At 49.6% G+C, this 21,379-nt stretch overlaps 1 protein-coding gene across 2 annotated transcripts in view; it reads left to right on the forward strand.

Moving 5' to 3' along the window:
- The window catches only part of CRAMP1 (cramped chromatin regulator 1), a 68,990-nt gene that overhangs the window by 35,045 nt on the left and 12,566 nt on the right, over window positions 1–21,379 (forward strand). For both annotated transcript variants that reach the window (XM_004438198.3, XM_087449367.1), the window contains exons 7-13: window positions 6,138–6,223; window positions 6,693–6,816; window positions 7,860–7,941; window positions 8,431–9,597; window positions 12,658–12,835; window positions 18,971–19,152; window positions 19,246–19,320. In XM_004438198.3, coding sequence (XP_004438255.1) covers window positions 6,138–6,223; window positions 6,693–6,816; window positions 7,860–7,941; window positions 8,431–9,597; window positions 12,658–12,835; window positions 18,971–19,152; window positions 19,246–19,320 — 1,894 coding nt within the window. The remainder of the gene's footprint in view (window positions 1–6,137; window positions 6,224–6,692; window positions 6,817–7,859; window positions 7,942–8,430; window positions 9,598–12,657; window positions 12,836–18,970; window positions 19,153–19,245; window positions 19,321–21,379) is intronic.

The following is a 21,379-nucleotide window of genomic DNA, read 5'->3' on the forward strand; positions in this document are numbered from 1 at the left end:
TGAAGGTGGGCATGTCGGCAGGGTGAAGATAATTAGTTGTTATTTTTCTTAGAGGCCAGGATCAAAGTAGCTCCCGTAGCCCTGGTACAGTAAATAGTGAAAAAGACTGAGGTGGCTAAAGAAAGCAGAAGTCAGCTCAGGCAATGCCCGTGGAGCATTTGCTCATGTAAACAAGGATTTCAGCAAATGGTGGGTGAAGTCAGCACCACCAACACTCTTGGACAGAGTCTGCAATGAGCCAGCTGTTAGCCATCACGGGCGCCTCCAGCTCTTACTTATGGGCCTCACCGGCTCACCTGGCTGCTCTGGGCTTGGGTGCCTCAGATGTTAGGTTATCATCTCTCGGAGAGGTGCTGAGATACCCGAGAAAAGATTTGAACCAGCACGAGGTGCCGTGACAGCTCAGTGCAAAAATTTCTCTCTGTAACCATGGAGAGACCTGAGGCAAAAAGCCTGCTGCATAGTGTGTTCATTCATAAGTTCTAGAAGGATATGAGTGCCCACGTATGCCAGGCACAAGAATGGATGCTGGATGTGCATTGGTGGTAAAACTGTGGCATGGTAGCTAATGCAAGTTCATTGAACAGAGGTCATCTTCCTCCTGTGTGTGTGTGTGGCACATGCACAGTAACTGGTGATGAATATGATGATAAAACTAATGGTGCAGACGCCGCAAGTAACGGGAAAGGAACCCACATTGCACATCCAGGGAAGCCTTTTCGGAGATGATGGCGTTTAGGCTAAGGTCTTAAAGAAAGAAGTGAACTGGGGTGGAACAAGAGTGGGTGGGACCGGGCCAGGGAACGGAAGGTACAAGGTGACAGTTGGGCTTGTGGAAGGAATCAGGAGATCGACGTGGCTGAAATGCAGGGATCTGCAGGGGGAGGAGCAGAGCTGGGAGGGTCAGGCCAGGCCCTTATCTGCAGGCTGCATAGGGATCTGGGTGGTCTTTGCAGAGTCTCAGGAAGCAGGGGTGCCGTCTGGGTGAAAGCATTTCTCTAGTTCCATGTGGATAGATTGGGGGCGGGGTGTACTGACATCCATTTTTAAAGATTTTATTTATTTATTTTTTCCCCCCAAAGCCCCAGTAGATAGTTGTACGCCATAGCTGCACATCCTTCCAGTTGCTGTATGTGGGACTCGGCCTCAGGACAGACAGAAGTGGTGCCTCGGTGCGCGCCCGGGACCCGAACCCGGGCCACCGGCATCGGAGCTCGCTCACTTAACCACCAAGCCACGGGGCCGGCCCTGACATCCATTTTTAAATTTCTAATATTTTAATGTGTATGCTTTTGGCCTTTTTTGTGTACAGTTCTATGAGATTTGTGTTTTTTTTTTTTTTAACAGACTTTATCTTTTAGAGCTGTTTTAGGTTTACAGGCGAATCGAGTAGAGATTACAGAGGTTTCCCATGTGCCCCCTTCCTCTGCACACTTTCTCCTCATCATGAACATCTTGCATCAAATGGTACATTTGTTGCAATTGAGGAACCAATACTGATGCATTGTTATCAACTAAAGTCCGTGGTTAATTAGGGCTCACTTTTGATGTGTACATTCTGTGGGTTTTCACGAATGCGTAGTAACCCGTGTCCACCATTACACACCCTGAAGAACAGTGTCACTGCCCAGAAATCCCTTGCTCCCACGAGTCATCCCTCTCTCCCCTGACCCCTGGCAACCTCAGATCTTGTACTGTCTCCATAGCTGCCTTTTCCAGAAGGTCATTGAGTTGGAATCCCACAGCAGGTAGCCTTTTCAGACCAGCTTCTTTCACTTGCAGTTCTGAGTTGTAACAAGTGCATAGAGTTGTGCGCCACCCCAATCAAGATGCAGACGGTTCCATCACCTCTGGATTCCCTCGTGCTGTGCCTTTGTAGTCATCCCCTGCCCTATGCCCAGCCCCAGCAACCCCTGAGCTGCTCTCCGTCCCCTATAGTTCTGCCTTTGCCAGAGTGTCATCTAAACCGTATGTGACTTTCTGAGGTTGGCGTCCTCCACTCAGCAATGTACACCAGAGATCCATGCATGGATCCACAGTTCATGCCTTTTCCTGCGGAGGAGTGTCCCCGTACCCCCGTTTCATTTCACCTGGGCAAATCCCCAGGAGGAGGAGATGGTGAGTATGTGCCTTACTTTATAAGGAGCTGTCAGACTGCTTCTAGGGGGTTGCCTGTTGCTCCCCACATGCGCCACACTTGGTTTTCAGTTTGTTTGTTTGTTTTTTTGAGCCACCCTGGTGGGTGTGAAGTGATATCTCATTGTGGTTTTAATTTGCATTTCCCTGATGACTAATGATGATGAGTATCTTATTTACCATCTGTATATCTTCTCTGGTGAAGTGCCTATTCAAACTTTGTGCCCATTTTCTTATTATTGAGTTTAGAGAGTTCTTTATATATTCTAGACACAAGTCTTTTATCAGACAGGTGGTTTGCAAATATTTTCTCCCAGTCTGTGACTTGTCTTGTCATTCTCTTTAGTAGTGTCTTTCACAGGGCAGAAGTTTTTAGCTTTGATGAAGTCCAATTTGTCATGTTTTTCTTTTATGGGTTGTAGTTTTAGTGTCATTATCTAAAACTCTTTGCTTAACCCAAGGTCACAAAGATGTTCTCTTACGTTTTCTTCTAGAAGTTGTATCGTTTGACATTTGAATCCATGTTCTGCTTTGAATTAATTTTTGTATACGATGTGAAGTTTACACCAAGGTTCCTTTTCTTGGCCTGTGGGTGTCCAGTTGTTCCAGCCCCATCTGTTGAAAGGACCCTCCTTCCTCCATTAGCTGCTTTTGCACCATTGTCTGAGATCACTTGGCTGTACTGAATGGGTCTATTTCTGGACTTTCAGTTCTGTTCCATTGATTTATATGTCTATTCTTTCCCCAACAGACATCAGTTTTTAAGAACAAAGCAAAAAACGTGTAAAGGTGAAACAGAGATGGGGGAAAATTAGTAAGGTGTCTGTGGAAAACTTGATTTAAGACCAAAAAGCATTGAGCATTTAACTAACTTCCGGTCCATGGTTCTCATGCAGACCTTTTTCAATTAACTGTGAATCTCCTTTCGTTATAAAATTGTAGCATTAGATTAAGGAGTAAATGAATTGAGAAAAGCTCTAAAATTAAATCTTATTACATTGGTCACAGACCTAGCAGCATAGAATTTAGCATGTGCTTATTAGATTTATCAAGTAACTTTGCAGAGAAGAAAATAAATCTCTTATCAGAAAGGCAAGCCAGACGCCAGTGTACATGGAGGGATTACTTGGTTGCCTGTTTTGTCAAAGTGACATGCAGTGGTGGCTCAGCTACAACCCTCCGTGTTGTTACATTCCGTCAGAGGTCAAGTGGTGCTCCTTCTGCAGACAGGACCTCTTAAACCCCTGTGCCCTGGGGAAGCCCTGGTCTAGCCTGTCTTTCAGGGGGTAGTGTAGGGGGGCCCACGTCCAGGGGGCCCAGGCCTGAGTGGCTTTCTCCCTGCGAGCTTGAGCATCAAGCACTACCTTGTTCAGGCTCCAGCCTCAGGCCCCTCAGAGAGCTTCCCCTGGAGAGAAAAGGAAACGGATTGTCATCTCAGAATGGTTATCTAGTCATAAAAAAAGGGGCTGCTCAATTTCACTTAAAAAAAAAGGAAGTCACAAAATAGCAGTTTAACGGAAAATGTGATGGTTGTACACACAGGTGCCACATGACGGGGCTCCACCCGCTCTTTGGGTCATGCTGGCTGCTGTTGTGTTTTGTTGCAGCAGATGGAACCAAAGGTGATGAGCAGAACGTCCACCTGTTCCTAGAGCCCGTTACTGTGGGGGTTAAGAATGGACTCGATGCTTAATTACTGCTCTTCTAAAATGTTCCTCCTGGCCCCCTCTGCGGCCTGCCCCAGTGTTGTCAGCGCATCCACGGTAGCACTTTGCTGCCTGTACTTCCCCTGGGTTGAGGTGGTTTAAGACTCAAGCATTTGGTCTCAGTAGAGCATGTAGTTGTTCTGTGCAGACTCTCATCCTCTCTGAATCACCCCTCCTGACAGAATGGGGGGGGAGATGACTTCCTGGGGTCTTCTTGCCTCTTTAGCTGGGCTCCCCAAATCTCAGTTCTGCTCCGAGGTCTCCTGTGTTTGATTGCCAGTGCAGAACGGGCTCAGTTGGTACTTGGATGGGTGGGTGGATGGATGGATGGATGGATAGACAGATGAGTGGATGGATGGAAGGGTGGATGGATGGATAGAAGGAATTGCAGTTGCCCCGGATGAGTTGGTGCTGGAATCCTTGAGCTTTCTGACTGACTGTACCCAGCTGTTTGTCCTGTCCCCCATGGGACCTCCCTGTTTGAGTTATAAACACTCGCTTAAAGTCCTACAGGCTTTGGGGGCAATGGTAAAATCCACTGCTTAGAGAATTGAGACTATAATGTGGAAATAGAGCTGTTTCCCTTCCAAGAAGGAGGGGTTTGCAGCTTTGTTTCCTGAGGTGGAAGTTGTAGAGGTGCACTCTTCTGTCTGGGGCTGCGAGAGGCCGGCTGGCTTCTCCATCACATGCATGCACTTGAGACTGCTCCTGTAAGTCAGCATGGGGAGTCGTCGTGAAAGGGTCTCTCCCTCTCATTCCCATTCCATTTGAGACCATTGCTTGCCTTCTGATCTCTGATTTTAGGCAATATTATTGTAGAATAACACTTTTTAAAGTTGTACAAGTTATATATGAATGCATTTATAAAAGTGTCGAACAATACAAATGTATATAAAACAGAAGAAGACCCCCAGCCGCCCCATCCACCCCAGCCCACCCTCTTTACCAAAATAACCACTTACAGTAATGCTGTATGTATCCTTCTGAATTTTTTCTCAGGGAATTTATGTGCATAAATGTACAGATACAAATATGAATATATACAGATGTAAATATATATGTTTTTTCCTACCGTCAGAATCACGGCATTCTGTAACTTTTTTCACTGAATGTATCCGAGAAATTGAATGGTAAGTGCAGAAGCAGTTCTCTCACCTGAAGTACTCACAGCTGAGGGTTGGTCAGTCAGTCAAGAAAGTTGGCTAAAACAGTCATAAAAATAATATACACAGACCTTGAACCTTTTGTAAAACATAAACCTGTATTTGTTCACCAGCTGTTGAGTGGCTGGCCAAGGCCTTTTCTTTGCCTGGGGTTTGCTCCTCAGAGTTCCGTGGTGTTTTTGTCCCAGAAGCTCTGGCCACAATGCATCACTTGCAATTTCCGGTTTTCAAGCGGAGCAAGAGCCCCGGGGCCCACAGCAGTCAGGCTACAGGATCCTTCCAGGTCACCCTAGTCTTTCACACTGTCTTGCCCACACTTAACTTTACTGCCATTTTTTAACACAGGCTACCTTTATTGAGTATATCTCCAAAGCATTCCAAGTGTGTTTTTTAGAAGGAACTTTTTTTGTAGCTTTTGTATTCATTTCATTAGTTGCATAGTACTTCTTTGTATAATTCTAGTATTATATAAATTGATGTCACAGCAGTATTCAGAGGGAATGTCCCCTGCAGCTGTGACAGACAGATTTGGGGCAGGCCCTGCTGCCTGGGCCTGCCTGCAGGCCAGCTGGAGGAGCACAAGAACGTGGCCCCCATGCCCGTTGGCCACGAGTGCCCCATACGCCTGGCCCCGCTCGTGTGGTTTACAGAGGGACTGGGGGTGGCTGACATGCAGAGGCGGTCGCCCAGTGGTGGGTTGGGAGCTTCTGCTCTCCAGGGTCCTGGAGGAGGAGGAGAGAAGGGTATGCCATCTGACATCTGACAGGGGCTGCAATGCCCTGGGCCTTCCAGGGGATGGGACAGCAGCTGGTGCCACGCCCGTCGCCACGCAGGAGGGCAGAGCGTGTTTCTTTTGCAGTGTGAGGTGTGGTCGGGAAAGTGGTGGGATGGCCAGAGTCACAGCATTGTCTCTGTCATGCACATCTGCCTGCCATCCTGGGAGCTCCATGGGGCGGTGTGGGGGCCCCTGGCGGGGCTGAGTACGAACTCTGGAAACTGGGGTGGGCGCTCAGCCAGGCCTGTCTCCGCTCTGAGCTGTGTGGGTGTCGGATGCGCTGGCCCTGAGTACTGTGCTGAGCAGGGAGCGCCTGTTCATTTAGAGGACTCAGTGCATCTTTAAAACTCTTCCCAGGGCCACCACAGTACGTTACAAAGGGAGAAACTTGCGGATCAAAGCACCCATGTGCCGAGCCCTGAAGAAGCTCTGTGACCCGGATGGTATGTAAAGGTGGGCTGGGGGTGGTCAGGGAAGGCGTTCTGTTCTGCTCCATTTAGCGATGGACAGGCTGAGCTGGAAATGTTTCTGCCGCGGTGGCTCTGTGTCCAAGCCTCCTGAATCCCCTGGGCAGCTCCCAGGTTCAGAACTGCTTGTCACAGCAACATGTCCCCTCTGTAAATTAAGTTTAGCTCAGGGGACATAACATAGAGTGTCGGCTGGTGTCAGGAGTGAGTCTTGTGGCCTCTCATGGTGTGGTGTGTGCCTCTGGCCTTGCAGATGCACGAGCAGCCAGGTTGGCGTTCCTCCTGTAGAGTGGGATCCTTGCCGGCTTCTCCACCAGCCTTGCTTTCACTCACAGGCTGTTTGCCCTCAGCTCCTCTCTGGTTTTGTTAGTTGTCTGGCCTAGTGCCTTGTGTTCTGCATCCCAGTCCATATGTGCCAGGCTCTCATGGCCCCTTCCTGTTGCAGGCTTGAGTGACGAAGAGGACCAGAAGCCAGTGCGTCTGCCCCTGAAAGTCCCTGTAGAGCTGCAGCCGCGGAACAACCATGCCTGGGCCCGAGTGCAAAGCCTTGCCCAGAACCCGAGGCTCAGGTAGCCTGGCCTGAGAAGGACAGGGCTGGAGGGGTGGTGTTTGGGTTCCGTCAGGGAACCACTGGTGAGTGGCGGATTTCAGCCCAGTGCTCTCATGTCTCGTGAGGGTGGGGTGGGGTGGGGTGATGCACTGCCATCGGGGTCCTCAGACGTTGGGGAGCCTGGAAGCACCAAACTACAGTTTCACACCTGGGCCAGGGTCTTGCGGGCTGAGAGCGGGCTGTGAAAGGACGTCGTGGTTAGCAGGTTGATGGCTACAGAATCTGTCCCCCATAAACCCTTTGCCGTTCCTCTCTTACCATCTCCCTGAGAATTTGTGTCTGATTTATGGACACAACACCATTTTCCATTTACACATTTTTTTTTAGACTGAGATAAAATTCACGTAACATAGAATTAACCATTAGCCATTTTAAGTTGTCTGATACAGGGACATTGAGTACCTTCACAGTGTTGTCCAACCATCACCTCTATTTGGTTTCAGAACATTTTCATCACTCCCTCCCCCCAGCAGCCACCAGTCGACTTTCTGTCTATGGGTTTGCCTGTTCTGGACGTTGACCGCACAGAGTCGTACACTCTGTGGGCCTTTCTGCCTGGCTCCTTCACTGAGCGTGGTGTTTTGGGGACTCATCCATGTCGTAGCACAGTGTCAGGACTTCATTCCTTCCATATGTATTTTTATGTTCTTGGGATTAATTAAGACTGGCCAGACCCACCCTTCTGGAACCCAAAAGGAGATAATAGAACAGGATAGTGGGTTGTACCAAGGTCCATATCCTGGTTGAGATCTTGTGCTGTAAAGGGTACATGGGGTCTCACTATTTTTTCTTGCAGCTTCTTCTTGTGAGTCTCCATTTATCTCAATTAAAAAGGTTAATTTTCAAGAGAAGGAGTCAGTGGCCTTCCTGAGACATCGTGGCTCTGGCCCCTCCTTTGGTGCCTCTTCTGAGATCGTCTTGCTGCCTGCAGCCTCTGGGGGCTCTTCAGAAGATTCTCTCCCCATGTAACAGCCTCCCTTTTCCTGTCTTGTTTCTCTGTAGGATGATTGTGGAGCTCCATCGAAAGGTCTCCAGCCTCATCGAATTCTTGAAGCAGAAGTGGGCACTCCATGAAGTGCGCATTGTATCTTTTTCCTGCTAAAGCAACCTCCCCAAACCCTGCAGCGCTTGCTGCCTGAGAGTGGGCTGTCGCTTCTCAGTCCTGGGATTGCGGTGGGGCCCCGTGGGGCACAGCAGCTGTGCCGGGAGATGGTGTAGAACTGGAGCTAAAACCCACAGCCCTTTGTCCTCTGGCTTTTGGGTACAAGCCCCTTTCTGACCTTCTTGCAGTGTTAGAACTCTGTTGCAGCAGCCCTCTGCGCTGTCGGTGGCCGCTGCCTGGCCCATGGGCTGTGGCCGAAGCATCCCAGCCAGCAGGTTGAGCAAAATGAGCGAGGACAGCCTCAGACTTCTTCCTGTCCTTGCCTAGCTCCCAGCCCTGCCCAGTCCCCAGCTAGAAGGGTGTGTGTCAGGTGTGAAGTTCCTGGAGAAGGAAGTGCGTGGGTCGTACTTTCCCCAGGGCTCAGTGGTGCCCAGGGGGCTTGTGCAGGTGGTTCCTTGACAGTGCGCTCAGCGGAAGACGCTCGAGGAGCGGCAGCTCCAGGACTCATTCGCAGAGCCATTGCAGGAGAAGGTGGCGCTTCATCTGTTCCCGGGAGAGAACTGCACTTTGACGCCGCTGCCGGGAGTGGCCCGTGTGGTGCACTCCAAGGCCTTCTGCACAGTGCACTGGCAGGAGGGTGGCCGGTGCAAGCAGAGCGCCAAGGACACCCACACACTGCCTCCAGCCCAGATCTTGGGCATCCAGAGCGGGCAGGGCACGGCCAGGGGCCAGGTGAAGTGCCCGCGGGGTGGCGCTGAGGGCAAGGGTGCAGGACGGCCCCCTCCCTCCACTGATGCTTCGCAGAGCTCCGGAGAGAGTTCCCCCGAAAGTGCCCCTGGGGAAGGGGCTGCCCCGAGCCTCAGCAGCTTGGATGCTCCTGACAGGCTTCCCTCTGGGCTCCAGGACACTGGGGGACGGCTTGAGAAGACCCCTGTGGTCACTCCTGCAGAGGGAGGCGACGGCCCTACACGAGAGCCCGGAGCCATGACATGTGCCTGTGGCCAGCTCCCAGAGCTGGAGGATGAGCTCTCCCTCCTGGACCCTTTCCCCCGCTACATGAAGTCCTGTCAGGACCTCATCATCCCCGAGCAGTGCCGCTGCGCAGACTTGCGGCCCTCGGGACGCGCCTCCCCAGAGACTCGTATCCCCAGCAATGTGGACACGGCTGACCTCGCCCGGGCCAGGGCACCGTCCCCCGTCCGTGCCCCACCTGGTCCAGAGCCTCAGCCCAGCCCCCGGCTCCAGCCAGATGTTTGCACTAAAGACTCGGCAGATGCACCTGCAGAGGAGCCCCAGGAGAAGGCAAGCTCCTTGGACCCCCCGCTGCCTCACGGACAGCCTGCCACCAGGCCTCCGAAGGATGTCCCCGCCAGCCGGCTGGCCCAGCAGCTCCGCGAGGAGGGCTGGAACCTACAGACCTCCGAAAGCCTTACGCTGGCTGAAGTCTACCTCATGATGGGCAAGCCGAACAAGCTGCAGTTGGAATATGACTGGCTGGCGGTGCTGGGCCCAGAGGGCCAGGCCCCTGGCGGGCAGGCCCAGGGCCCCCGCACTGGCTCCCCACCCACCGCCTTCCACAAGCAGCGCCTCCTCAGCTGCCTCCTAAAGCTCATCTCCACTGAAGTCAACCCCAGACTGGTAAGTGTGGGTTGCGGCATGATCCTGCTGGCACCCGGGGGCAACCAGGCCCAGCCGGAGAGCTCTCAGCTGGGCAGCTAGGGTCCAGAGAGGAGAAACCCGGCCCCATGGCAGGTGGCCAGGCTCCTCGGGGAGGGGAAGGAGGAAGGGACCCAGATGCCCGGTGAGGCAGAGGTTCTTCACAGACCATGTTTCGTTCCCTCAAACCGGGCTGTACGGAGCACTTGATCAGGGCTTTTCTTCCCTGCCAGGGGAGGACTCTGGCCTCTGGGGCCCATACAGGGCTCCAAAGACGACAGCTGATAGGCCATACCTGTTGGGCCTTGCTGGGCTCCAGTGATTCTGCTGAGCCCAGAGCATGCAGGCCGAGGTGACAGGGTGCACAGAGGGGAGGCTGCAGACACGACCAGGAGCCGAGCTGGGATGGGGCTTTATCTAAGTGTCAGGAGCGTTGCAGGTTTCAATAGAGGGAATGACAGGGTTGAGTGTGCAGTTTAGAAAGGCTGTCCAGGGCCGGCCCTGTGGCTTGGTGGTTAAGTGCGCGCGCTGCGATGCTGGTGGCCCGGGTTCGGATCCCGGGTGCGCATCGAGGCACCACTTCTCCGTTCATCCTGAGGCCGAGTCCCGCATACAGCAACTAGAAGGATGTGCAGCTACGACATACAACTATCAACTGGGGCTTTGGGGGGAAAAAATAAAATAAATAAAATCTTTAAAAAAAAAAAAAAAAAAAAAAAAGAAAGGCTGTCCTGGGAGGATGGTGGTGGCACATAGCCTCGATGGAGGGAGTAGAGGTGGGAGGGGACAGATGGGAGGCCGGGGCTGTGGGCTGTGCCTGGGAGACCATGGGCAGCCCTCCAAGAGGTGGCTAGTTGAAGTGGTGTGGGGCTCCTCAGGAGGCTCCGTGGAGTGTGGGTGGTCCCTGAGCCCTGGGAGTGGCTGCAGTCGCCCAGGGAGAGGGAGGCCACGCCAGGTAGGCCTGGGCTGTGGCCTGTGACGCGCACCTGGGAGGCTGGTTAGAGGATCCTGTAGACGGGGCAAAAAGTGCCGCTGACAGGAAGGTCTAATAGGCTCTCCTGGGCACAAGAGATCAAGGTCCTAGGGCCGGTGGATCCCAAAATAGCACGTGCGCAGTGTTTAGAATTGTGGAGGTTCACGGGTTCCAGGAGGAAAAGCTGAGGGAGCTGAACGTGGTGGCCTCAAAGGAGTGGGGCTCGGTGGGGGAGGGCAGGACTGCGGGCTCACTGTGGACCCATCCATCAGTGCTGATTCACGTTCAGAATGAGCGCCAGGTGCTCCCACATCACTGCTGGGAGACGCACCACACCTCCTGCTCTCTCTGGGCGGACAGCGCTCAGTCTGTGAGCTTGTTCTTCTGCCTCAGTTTCCCGGCGTGCCTCTCCCATAGGCTCCTCTGTTGCGCTGCCGGCTGCGTCTCTGTGCAGGGCTTGCCTGGGAGAGCGTTCAGTAGAGCACACAGTGAAGTGAACAAATGCCACGTGAGAGGGATGGCTCTCGCGGGGGTGGTTGGGAGCTGGCCGAAGGCTGCCAAGGCCAGTAAGGCGAGGCCTGAGGGTGAATGGTGGCCTTTGGATTTAGCGGTGTGGAGGTGACCCACGGGCAGGCCTAGGCAATATTGGGGTGACCAGACAGAGATGGTGAGTTGAAAAAGCTTATTCAAGTTTGGCTTTTGGAGGGGTCAGGAGAGGAGACTATGGAGACACATGAGCGTGTCCAGGACCCTAGGGAAGGAGGCCAAGCTAGGCTGGCTCCTGAGAAGGCTGGAGGCAACACAGAATGCGGGAGTTCTGGAACATGGCTGGGGTCCTGGCCCTGGCCTCAGCTGGAAGAGGAGAGTGGAACAGGTTAGACATATCATTGCAGAGAATGAAAAGCAGGGTGCTCAGAGCTATGGTTCCCAAAGTGGGGTCCCTGGCCAGAAGGCTTAGCGTCACCTGGGAACTTGTCGGAGGTGCAGGTTCTTAGGGCCCAGCAGACTGTGTTTTGACGTTCTCCCCTCCCCCAGGTGATTCTGAGGCTGCTCAGGTGTGAGAAACACTGGCCAGAGGCCCAAGCTGAGAATGGGGACCTTGATTTAGAGATGGACGGCCCGGTCCTGTGGTTTCCCTCCTGCTGCAGCGGGTAGCGTGCTGACAAGCAGGTGCAGCAGACGGCCCGAGCCCCAGGGAGCCGGGGCCCTGGCACAAGGCTGGCGGGGCGCTCAGTTGGGTGCTTGGAAAGTGAGATTAAATACACTAAGTAGGAAGGGACACAGAGGCGGGGCCCATGGGAAGGAGAAGGTGGGTCAGGATGGGGGCTAAATGGTGTTCGCGGTACAGGGAGAGGCTCGGGGAGTAGGCTCCATAATTCATGGGGAAGGTCGCCCCATGCCTTGGGAGTGGGTGCAGGGGGAGAATGAGGATGAGGGTGGGTGGTGAAGTCAGGAGGGTGACAACAGAGATGGGATGGAAGGGAGTGTCTCTGTGACGGGGATCCTGGGACTCCGCGGCAGCCTGGCTGGCTGAGGCAGCGGCCTCAGGCAGGAGCCTACCAAACCCCTGAGGTTGGGGTTTTGACTCAGCAGAGGGCTCTTCAGCGGTGATTGTGTTTAATTCTAGAAAGTAGACCTGTATTTCCTTCCTGACTCACAATCAGAAGAGGCCGCTGCAGTCACCTTAGGCCATGAGTTACTGTCACTTGCCATTCAGCATCCCCTTCCTGCAGCTTGAGCACTTCCTGAGCGGGCAGGAGATCTGCTGCCTTCACACGTCCCTCCCTTCACTCCTGTCCATGCTGCCTGCGGGTGGTGGAGACAGAAAGCTTCAGGAGGGGAGCAGTTGTTTCCCTGGGTACCCGCCTGACAGGTGGGTTTTAAAACTGGCACTCTGCCAATGACTTGGGGGATGCTGACCTTTGCCGTCATGGAAATGTGATCTCTGAGCCCTTTGCTGTCCGTCCAAACTCTGGGGAGTTCCCGTACCTGCTGTTCTAGGGCTCTCATTCCAGAACCATTGTTCACATACTGAGTTAGGCTGTTATTTCGGCCCATTTCTGTCCCAGGCTCCAGAAGCGAGTGCCAGCTCCACGACCTCAGTGCGGCCTGCCCAGGAGGAACAGTCGACCACCCCCCCAGGGAAGGTGGTGACCATCAGCTCCCGGAGCCCCCGCTGCCCTCGAAACCAGTCTGCCCTTCGCAACAGCAAGACCTTCTCTCCCAACTCAGCACCTTGCTCCTCAGGTGAGGCTTGGGCGGCTGCGCTCACCTAGGCTTAGCCATGCTGGGCGCCTCCCTGGGCACTGGTGGCTATGCCGGAGCTGAGGGCTCAGGGTGTCCCTGAGGGTACGGCTCAGGGATGGAGCTGAGGCCTGGCCCTGCTTAGTCGGCCACGGTCCAGCGGACGGGGTGAAGGTACGGAAATCACCACCTCCTAGCATGGAGGGTGAGTGCGGGGCCTGTCACAAAAGGCTTTGGGGTCCTGGGGCGCAGGAGCCAGCAGGAAAGGGGGTGGCTCCGGCCAGTCTGGTTGCTTTGGGGGATCTTACTTTGTGAGGTCAGCAAGATTCTCCATAACATGTTGAGTCAGAGGCTTAAAGCCTGAGCAGGGCTGGTTCTTCCCGAACCGTATAAAGACTGTTCTTCTTTACATCTAAAATATTGGAGTGGAGAAGCCTTCAGTTAAGGGATTCCCCAGCAGTTTAATGTAGGTCATGGAAAGAAAGATGGGCCAATCTGCCAGCCCACCGTGTTTCTTTGCCCCAGTTGTTTCTAGGGACTAAATTTAGGGTCCTTAATAGTGTTACCTAGTAGATAAAACCCTGGATAAACATGACCCATTTCCCTGAGGCGTCAGTTTTATTTGCATAGTACTTTCTTTTTTTTTTTTTTTTTAAAGCATATGTAGTTTTATAATTTTTTTAAATTTATTTATTTATTTTTCCCCCAAAGCCCCAGTAGATAGTTGTATGTCATAGCTGCACGTCCTTCTAGTTGCTGTAAGTGGGACACGGCCTCACCATGGCCAGAGAAGTAGTGCGTCGGTGCGCACCCGGGATCCGAACCCGGGCCGCCAGCAGCGGAGCGCGCTCACTTACCGCTAAGCCATGGGGCTGGCCCTGCATAGTACTTTCATAAAACATTGTTGTGGCTAGAATCATGAATTTTGCATGCATTTTAAAGGTAGAATAAGAAACATGCAAGTGTTCTGGGGCCCTGTGCCACGTGCCCCTGGCGTGAGTCCACACTGGATGCGTCTAAGCTTGACTCCTTCCTCTCACCCAGCCAAGTCCTGAAGCTTTTCCTGAGAGTGATCTGATGAGAGGGGGACGGCTGGGGAGGCAGGGACGTGGGGGCTGGGGGCTGGTGCATCCTTTGTGTCATGTGCCGTGAAGGCCTCCACACCCCGCAGGGAGGGCATCGTAATAGCCCCCTTGGGCGGATGTTCTCGCTACAGGACTGCAGCCATCCTGTTACGTCTTGAACGTCCAGCACTGGCCAGGGTGTCTGCGGTGATGACCAGTGTGCATCATTCAAGAAGCAGTCCTGCCTCTGGTCTTCCTCTGAGCTAGATGGGGCCCTGAAACCTGCAGTAACGTTTTGGCTGAACAGACCAGTGTCCTGGTGTGTGAACGATTTGGAGAATATCACTAGCGTATATTTTCTCTAACTTACCACATTGCGAATAGCCTGCCTGTTAAATGCTTGCAGATTCGTTTCCTTGTGAGCACTTGGTGCAGGCCGTTGAGAAAGCTGAGGCTGCTGTGGTGTCAGGCTCCCCACCTTCCGCAGCTCCTGTCTTTGGTTTTCCTCCTCACCTTTATGCTGTCTCCTTGCTGTGGCTCCTGAGGAGGGCAGCAGCAAACTGAATCGTTGTCCTTACAGATAAAGACACACTCATTCATCACTGGTGGGGCTAGCTGTGTAGTGTTTTCCTGCCTTCTACTCTGTTTTTAAAATTAAGTAATTCTATGTATGCTTTGATATCCATCCTCTTTCTAAGTTGAGGATGCTTCTAGACCATTGCACCTACAATGCTAGGATCCAAACTAGTGCTTACAAGACCTGGTCTCTGGACTCTGTGTCAGTTTAATCTCACAGATTTGCAAATAAAGAAGGGGACCCGTCCCTACCATGAATTGAGGGTGCTTTGCAGCAGCACCTACAGTAACGAAAACAGCTAGCAGAGTCCCAGAATAGTAGTTCCTGAATAAATATTTTCTGTCTCTGGGTCTGTTTTCTGTACAACTAGAGATTTAGAGCAGGGATCAGCAAGCTACGGCCCATAGCCTGCTTGTTGTAGATAAAGTTTTATTGGTACGTGGCTGCACTCATTGGTTCATATGTTCTCTGCTTTTGTGCTACAGCTGCAGAGCTGAGTTCAGCAGACTCTAAGGCCCACAAAGCCAACATTTATTACCTGGCCCTTTACAGAGAAAGTTTGCTGACCTCTGGTCTACACTAGATGATCTGGAAGGTTCTTCTAGCTCTGAAAAGTCTTTGATTGTGTATCTGCCCTTCCCACTGAGGATCAAAGTGGTAAAGTGCCTTTATCCTATGAGGGACGGCTATGATCTGCTCACAATAGAAACTAGAATTTCAGGGAGAAAGAAAAGCAGATTTTTTTTTCTTTATTGTGAAATTTTTGTTGTACGTTATTGTTTGTCAGTCACTATATAAATGCATCCCCTTACCCCTGTGTCCAACCCCCTTGCCCCTAGTAACCACCAAACAATTCTCTCTGTCAGCGTGTTGGTTTATTTTCCACTTATGAGTGAAATCATATGGTGTTTGTCTTTCTCTTTCTGGCTTATTTCGCTTAACATAATACCCTCCAGGTCCATCCATGTTGTTGCAAATGGGACAATTTTATCTTTTTTTATGGCTGAGTTGTATTCCATTGTGTATCTATACCACATCTTCTTTATCCCTTTATCAGTCGAGGGACACTTGGGTTGCTTTCACTTCTTGGCTATAGTGAATAATGCTGCAATGAACATAGGGGTGCATAAGCCTCTTTGGATTGTTGATTTCGGCTTCATTGGATAGAGACCCAGATGTGGGATAGCTGGATCATAAGGTATTTCTATTTTTAATTTTTTGAGGAATCTCCATACTGATTTCCATAAAGGCTGCACCAGTTAGCATTCCCACCAGCAGTGAATCAGAATTCCCGTTTCTCCGCAGCCTCTCCAGCATTTGTTGTTTTTTGTCTTGGGGATTATAGCCATTCTAACAGGTGTAAGATAATATGTTAGTGTGGTTTTGATTTGCGTTTCCCTGATGATTAGTGACGTTGAACATCTTTTCATGTGCCTATTGGCCATCTGTATATCTTCTATGGAGAGAAATGTCTGTTCATTTGCTCTGCCCATTTTTTGATCGGGTTGTTTGTTTTTTTGTTGTTCAGTTGTGTGAGTTCTTTATACATTATGGAGATTAGTCCCTTGTCGGATATATGGTTTGCAAATATTTTTTCCCAGCTGGTGAGTTGCCTATTCATTTTGATCTTGGTTTCATTTGCCTTGTAGAAGCTCTTTAATCTGATGAAGTCCCACTTGTTTATTTTTTCTTTTGTTTCCCTTGTCTGAGTAGACATGGAATTCGAAAAGATCCCTTTATGGCTGATAATGAGTAGTGTACTACCTATATTTTCCTCCAGGAGTTTTATAATTTCAGGTCTCACCTTCAGGTCTTTGATCCATTTTGAGTTAACTTTTGTGTACAGCGAAAGAAGATGGTCTACTTTCATTGTTTTGCAAGTGGCTGTCCAGTTTTCCCAGCACCGTTTATTGAAGAGACTTTCCTTTCTCCATTGTATGTTCTTAGGTGCTTTGTTGAAGATTAGCTGCCCGTAGATGTGAGGTTTTATTTCTGCTTTCAATTCTGTTCCATTGATCTGTGTGTTTGTTTTTGTACCAGTACCATGCTGTTGTGATTACTATCACTTTGTAGTATGGTTTTTTTTTTTTTTTATAATTTTATTTATTTATTTTTCCCCCAAAGCCCCGGCAGATAGTCATATGTCATAGTTGCACATCTTTCCAGTTGCTGCATGTGGGACGCGGCCTCAGCATGGCCAGAGAAGTGGCGCATCGGTGCGCGCCTGGAATCCGAACCCGGGCCGCCAGCAGCAGAGTGCGCACACTCAACCGCTAAGCCACGGGGCCGGCCCTGTAGTATGTTTTGAAGTCAAGGATTGTGATGCCTCCAGCCTTGTTCTTCTTTTTTTTTTTTTTAAAGATTTTTATTTATTTATTTTTCCCCCCCAAAGCCTCTGTAGATAGTTGTATGTCATAGTTGCACATCCTTCTAGTTGCTGTACGTGGGACGCGGCCTCAGCACGGCGGGAGAAGCAGTGCATCGGTGCGCGCCCAGGATCCAAACCGGGGCCGCCAGCAGCGGAGCGCGCTCACTTAACCGCTAAGCCATGGGGCCGGCCCCTCCAGCCTTGTTCTTTTTTCTCAGGATTGCTTTAGCTATTTGGGGTCTTTTGTTGCCCCATATGAATTTTAGTATTTTTTGTTCTATTTCTGTGAAGAGTATCCTTGGGATTCTGATTGGGATTGCATTGAATCTGCAGATTGCTTTGGGTGTTATGGACATTTTAACTATGTTTATTCTTCCAGTTCATGTGCATGGCATATTTTTCCATTTCTTTATGTCATCATTGATTTCACTCAATAGTGTCTTATAGTTTTCATTTTATAGGTCTTTCACTTCCTTGGTTAAATTTATTCCTAGATATTTTATTCTTTTGTTGCAGTTGTAAATGGGATTGTCTTCTTGAGTTCTCTTTCTGTTAGTTTGTTGTTGGCATATAGAAATGCAACTGATTTCTGTATATGTTGATTTTGTACCCTGCAACTTTGCTGTAGTTGTTGATTATTTCCAATAGTTTTCCAATGGATTCTTTAGGGTTTTCTATGTATAATATCACGTCATCTGCAAATAGCAAGAGTTTCACTTCTTTGTTGCCTATTTATTCCTTTTTCTTGCCTAATTGCTCTGGCCAGAACCTCCAGTACTCATGTTGAATAAGAGTGGCGAGAGTGGGCTTTATCATGTTAAGGTACTTTCCTTCTATACCCAATTTGTTGAGAGTTTTTATCATAAATGGATGTTGGATCTTGTCAAATGCCTTCTCTGCATCTATTGAGATGATCATATGGTTTTTATTCCTTGTTTTGTTAATGTGGTGTATCACATTTATTTGCGGATGTTGAACCATCCTTGTGTCCCTGGTATAAATCCCACTTGATCATGGTGTATGATCTTTTTAATGTATTGCTGTATTCGGTTTGCCAATATTTTGTTGAGGATTTTTGCATCTGTGTTCATCAGGGATATTGGTCTGTAGTTTTCCTTCTTTGTATTGGCCTTGTCTGGCTTTGGTATCAGGGTGATGTTGGCCTCGTAGAATGTTGGCCTCATAGAATGTGTTGGGAAGTGTTCCATCTTCCCCTATTTTTTGGAATAGTTTGAGAAGGATAGGTATTAAATCTTCTTTGAATGTTTGGTAGAATTCTCCAGAGAAGCATCTGGCCCTGGACTTTTATTTTGTGGGAGGTTTTTGATTACTGTTTCAATCTCTTTACTTGTGATTGGTCTATTCAGATTCTCTATTTCTTCCTGATTCAGTTTTGGGAGGTTGTATGAGTCTAAGAATTTATCTATTTCTTCTAGATTGTCCAATTTGTTGGCATATAGTTTTTCATAATATTCTCTTATAATGTTTTGTATTTCTGTGGTATTTGTTGTAATTTCTCCTTTTTCATTTCTAATTTTATTTACTTGAGCCTTCTCACTTTTTTTCTTGGTGAGTCTGGCTAAGGGTTTGTCAATTTTGTTTGTCTTCTCAAAGAACCAGCTCTTTGTTTCATTGATCCTTTCTACTGTTTTTTTAATTTCAATTTCATTTATTTCTGCTCTGATTTTTTATTATTTCCCTCTTTCTGCTGACTTTGGGCTTTGTTCTTCTTTTTCTAATTCTGTTAGGTGTAATTTGAGGTTGCATATTTGGGCTTTTTCATGTTTGTTAAGGTGGGCCTGTATTGCTATGAGTTTCCCTCTCAAGACCGCTTTTGCTGCATCCCATATGAGTTGGTATGGTGTATTTTCATTTTCATTTATCTCCAGATATGATTTGATTTCTCCGTTAATTTAATCAGTTATCCATTGGTTGTTCAGTAGCATGTTGTTTAGTCTGCATATGAAAAGCAGATTTTTATGGGACTAAGATACAGGAAATTCCTTTAAAGGAAACTGAATAGGCTATGAAGAATTCTTTTCTGATTTTCCTCCTGGTAGAACTCCATTCATGCAGGAGGTGTTGCTGGGTAAGTGTAGTCATATTCACTCTCCCTTCTCCTTGCCTAGGTTTGAGAAACCCTCCAAGACCCCTTTTGGTGGCTGGTCCCTCCAGTACAGGAAGCAGTGACTCAGATGGCGGCCTTTTTGCTGTCCCAACAACTTTGCCCCCGAACAGCCGACACGGGAAGCTCTTCTCTCCCAGTAAAGAAACAGAATTGACTTTCCGTCAGCATCTAAACTCCATCAGCGTAAGTTGGGGATCACACCGCCCCTGCTAGCTGGGAACAACCCCGTGTTTGTGGAGAAAACACTCTCAGGGGTCGGGCGCTGTTTTCCTACAGATGCAGTCGGATTTCTTCTTGCCAAAGCCTAGGAAGTTGAGGAACCGGCACCTGCGGAAACCTTTGGTGGTCCAGGTCAGGAACCCTGTCAAGTCTGCGTGTGCCACGCCCCAAGGGTGGGCTCTCGGGGCTCTCCTACTGGCCCGGCTGGTTTTGTCACCTGTCTCAGGCATTTCATATGAAATTCCCCTTCTTTCCTTCTTATAAATAGGATAAATAAAGTAATAACAGTGACCCTAATGGTACCTGAAAATAAAGATATCTTTGCACAACATGAAAACTGCTTGCAAAAAAGACAGAAAGTTCTGGGGATTCGAGTCCCAAGAATGTCCCAGATTGGGATATATTTGAGGACTCGCAGAACATCTATTTATAAACATTTGGTCAGTGGAAGCAGTTGGCAGGGTCTGTGGCTTGGCCAGAGGCCAGACCTCTCCTGAGCTCCTGATGAATATCAGGAGGACCCGCAGATGCCATCTGCAGACCAGAGGGGAGATCTGGGGAATGAGGGGCACGTGGGAAAGAGGGCATTTTTATCTGGAGGAGAAAAGATAAGAGAGGTAAAGCTGCAATTCTGAAATGACCATGGGCTTAGAAATTTATGAATGTGTATTGTTTTTGGATTCATGCATAAGTCTCTTTTTGTTAGAGTCTTAGAAATCTCTTCCTCTCTTGAGATTAATTTATTTAGAAATGAGGGATTGCACGACAGGTCTTAGGAAGGAAGATGTATACTAAATTTCCAGTGTTTCTTATGCAGACTAATTTAGTGTTAATGTGTTTAATTTTAGTATATTTGGTGAAGTATATTAGTATATTTTGGTGAAGAATATTTAGTATATTTGGTAAAAAACTCCCTGGCTGAGTGGGGGCTCCATGGCTCTTTGGTCCGGGGTTGCAAACCAGGTCACCCACGTGGACTGCCGGTTGTTTTGCTTTGTTTTTTAACAGCTTTATTGAGATCTAATTCACATACCATACAGCTCACCCATTTAAAGTGTACACTTCAGTGGTTTTTAGCATATTCACAGGGTTGTGCAGCCAACACCACTATCTAATCCCAGAACATTTTCCTCACTCCAAAACCCATTACCTGCATTACCCCTTCCCCCAGCCCCTCGCCCCCATTGATCCGCTTTCTGTCTCTATGGATTTGCCTGTTCTGGGCATTTCATATAAGTGGAATTTTACAATATGTGGTCTTTTACATTTACTGTTTTTGTAAAAAGTTTCATTGGCACATGGCCACGGTGATTCGTTTCCCTACTGTCCATGGCTGCTTTCACACCACTGGGTAGAGTTGAGGAGCTGCGACAGAGACCGTATGGCCCCAAAGCCTAAACTCTTCCCACCTGGCCCTTTCAGAAAGTGTGCATTTGGAACAGCCGGCACAGAACGTCCACAGCTCCTCACCTTGTTAACAGCTTACCTGCTGCCTCCAGGCAGCTGAGGAGACCTGACAGGCCTCCCTGTTGAGTTTGGGAACCCCAGTAGCACCTCCTTTCTGCTCTGTGCCGACACCTTGGGGTGCTTCTGAGGGGCACGGAGATGTCCTTCATGCATTAGTAGAGAACACAGCTATGCACCCAAAGCCAGAAGTGCCTCATGACACTTTTGGGTTGACAGATACTTTCTGTTAATGTTTTATTTCAACAACTAACAGTTTCAGCAGTTAATGTAATTGATGTAATGTAACGTAGTCATCACACTGATCTTACTTGTTCAGACACAGGAGGCCTGGGCAGAGCAGCAGGGTGGGGCAGGCGCCTCGTGCCCTTAGCCTGCCTGTTACGCGCAGCAGCTTTATTTTCTTCACCCCACACGTGAGAAGGCCCACAGTAAGGAGGTGTCTCTCATAACAGTCCACATCCAATGGCTAGGAACAAATTCGTGTGACTAGCTGCATTCTAGCCACATCCAGGAGAATGTTCTGGACTAACGGTGGATCATTCTGATATTCGTCCAGTTTTCCCTGGGGAAGGTGTGGTCCCCTGGGTCTTCTCAGAGAGGACCCAGTGTTCAGGGGTGTGGGGTCCACAGGACATAGTCGTCCTCAGACTGTCAGAGGTGCCCTTGTGTCATCAACTCTAGAACCAGAACCCCCATCTGGTGACATGCAGCTCCCTCTTATCTG

Source organism: Ceratotherium simum, chromosome 26 (genome assembly GCF_057802395.1).
Source record: "Ceratotherium simum simum isolate JZ-2026a chromosome 26, ASM5780239v1, whole genome shotgun sequence".
In the NCBI taxonomy this organism is placed as follows: Eukaryota; Metazoa; Chordata; class Mammalia; order Perissodactyla; family Rhinocerotidae; genus Ceratotherium; species Ceratotherium simum.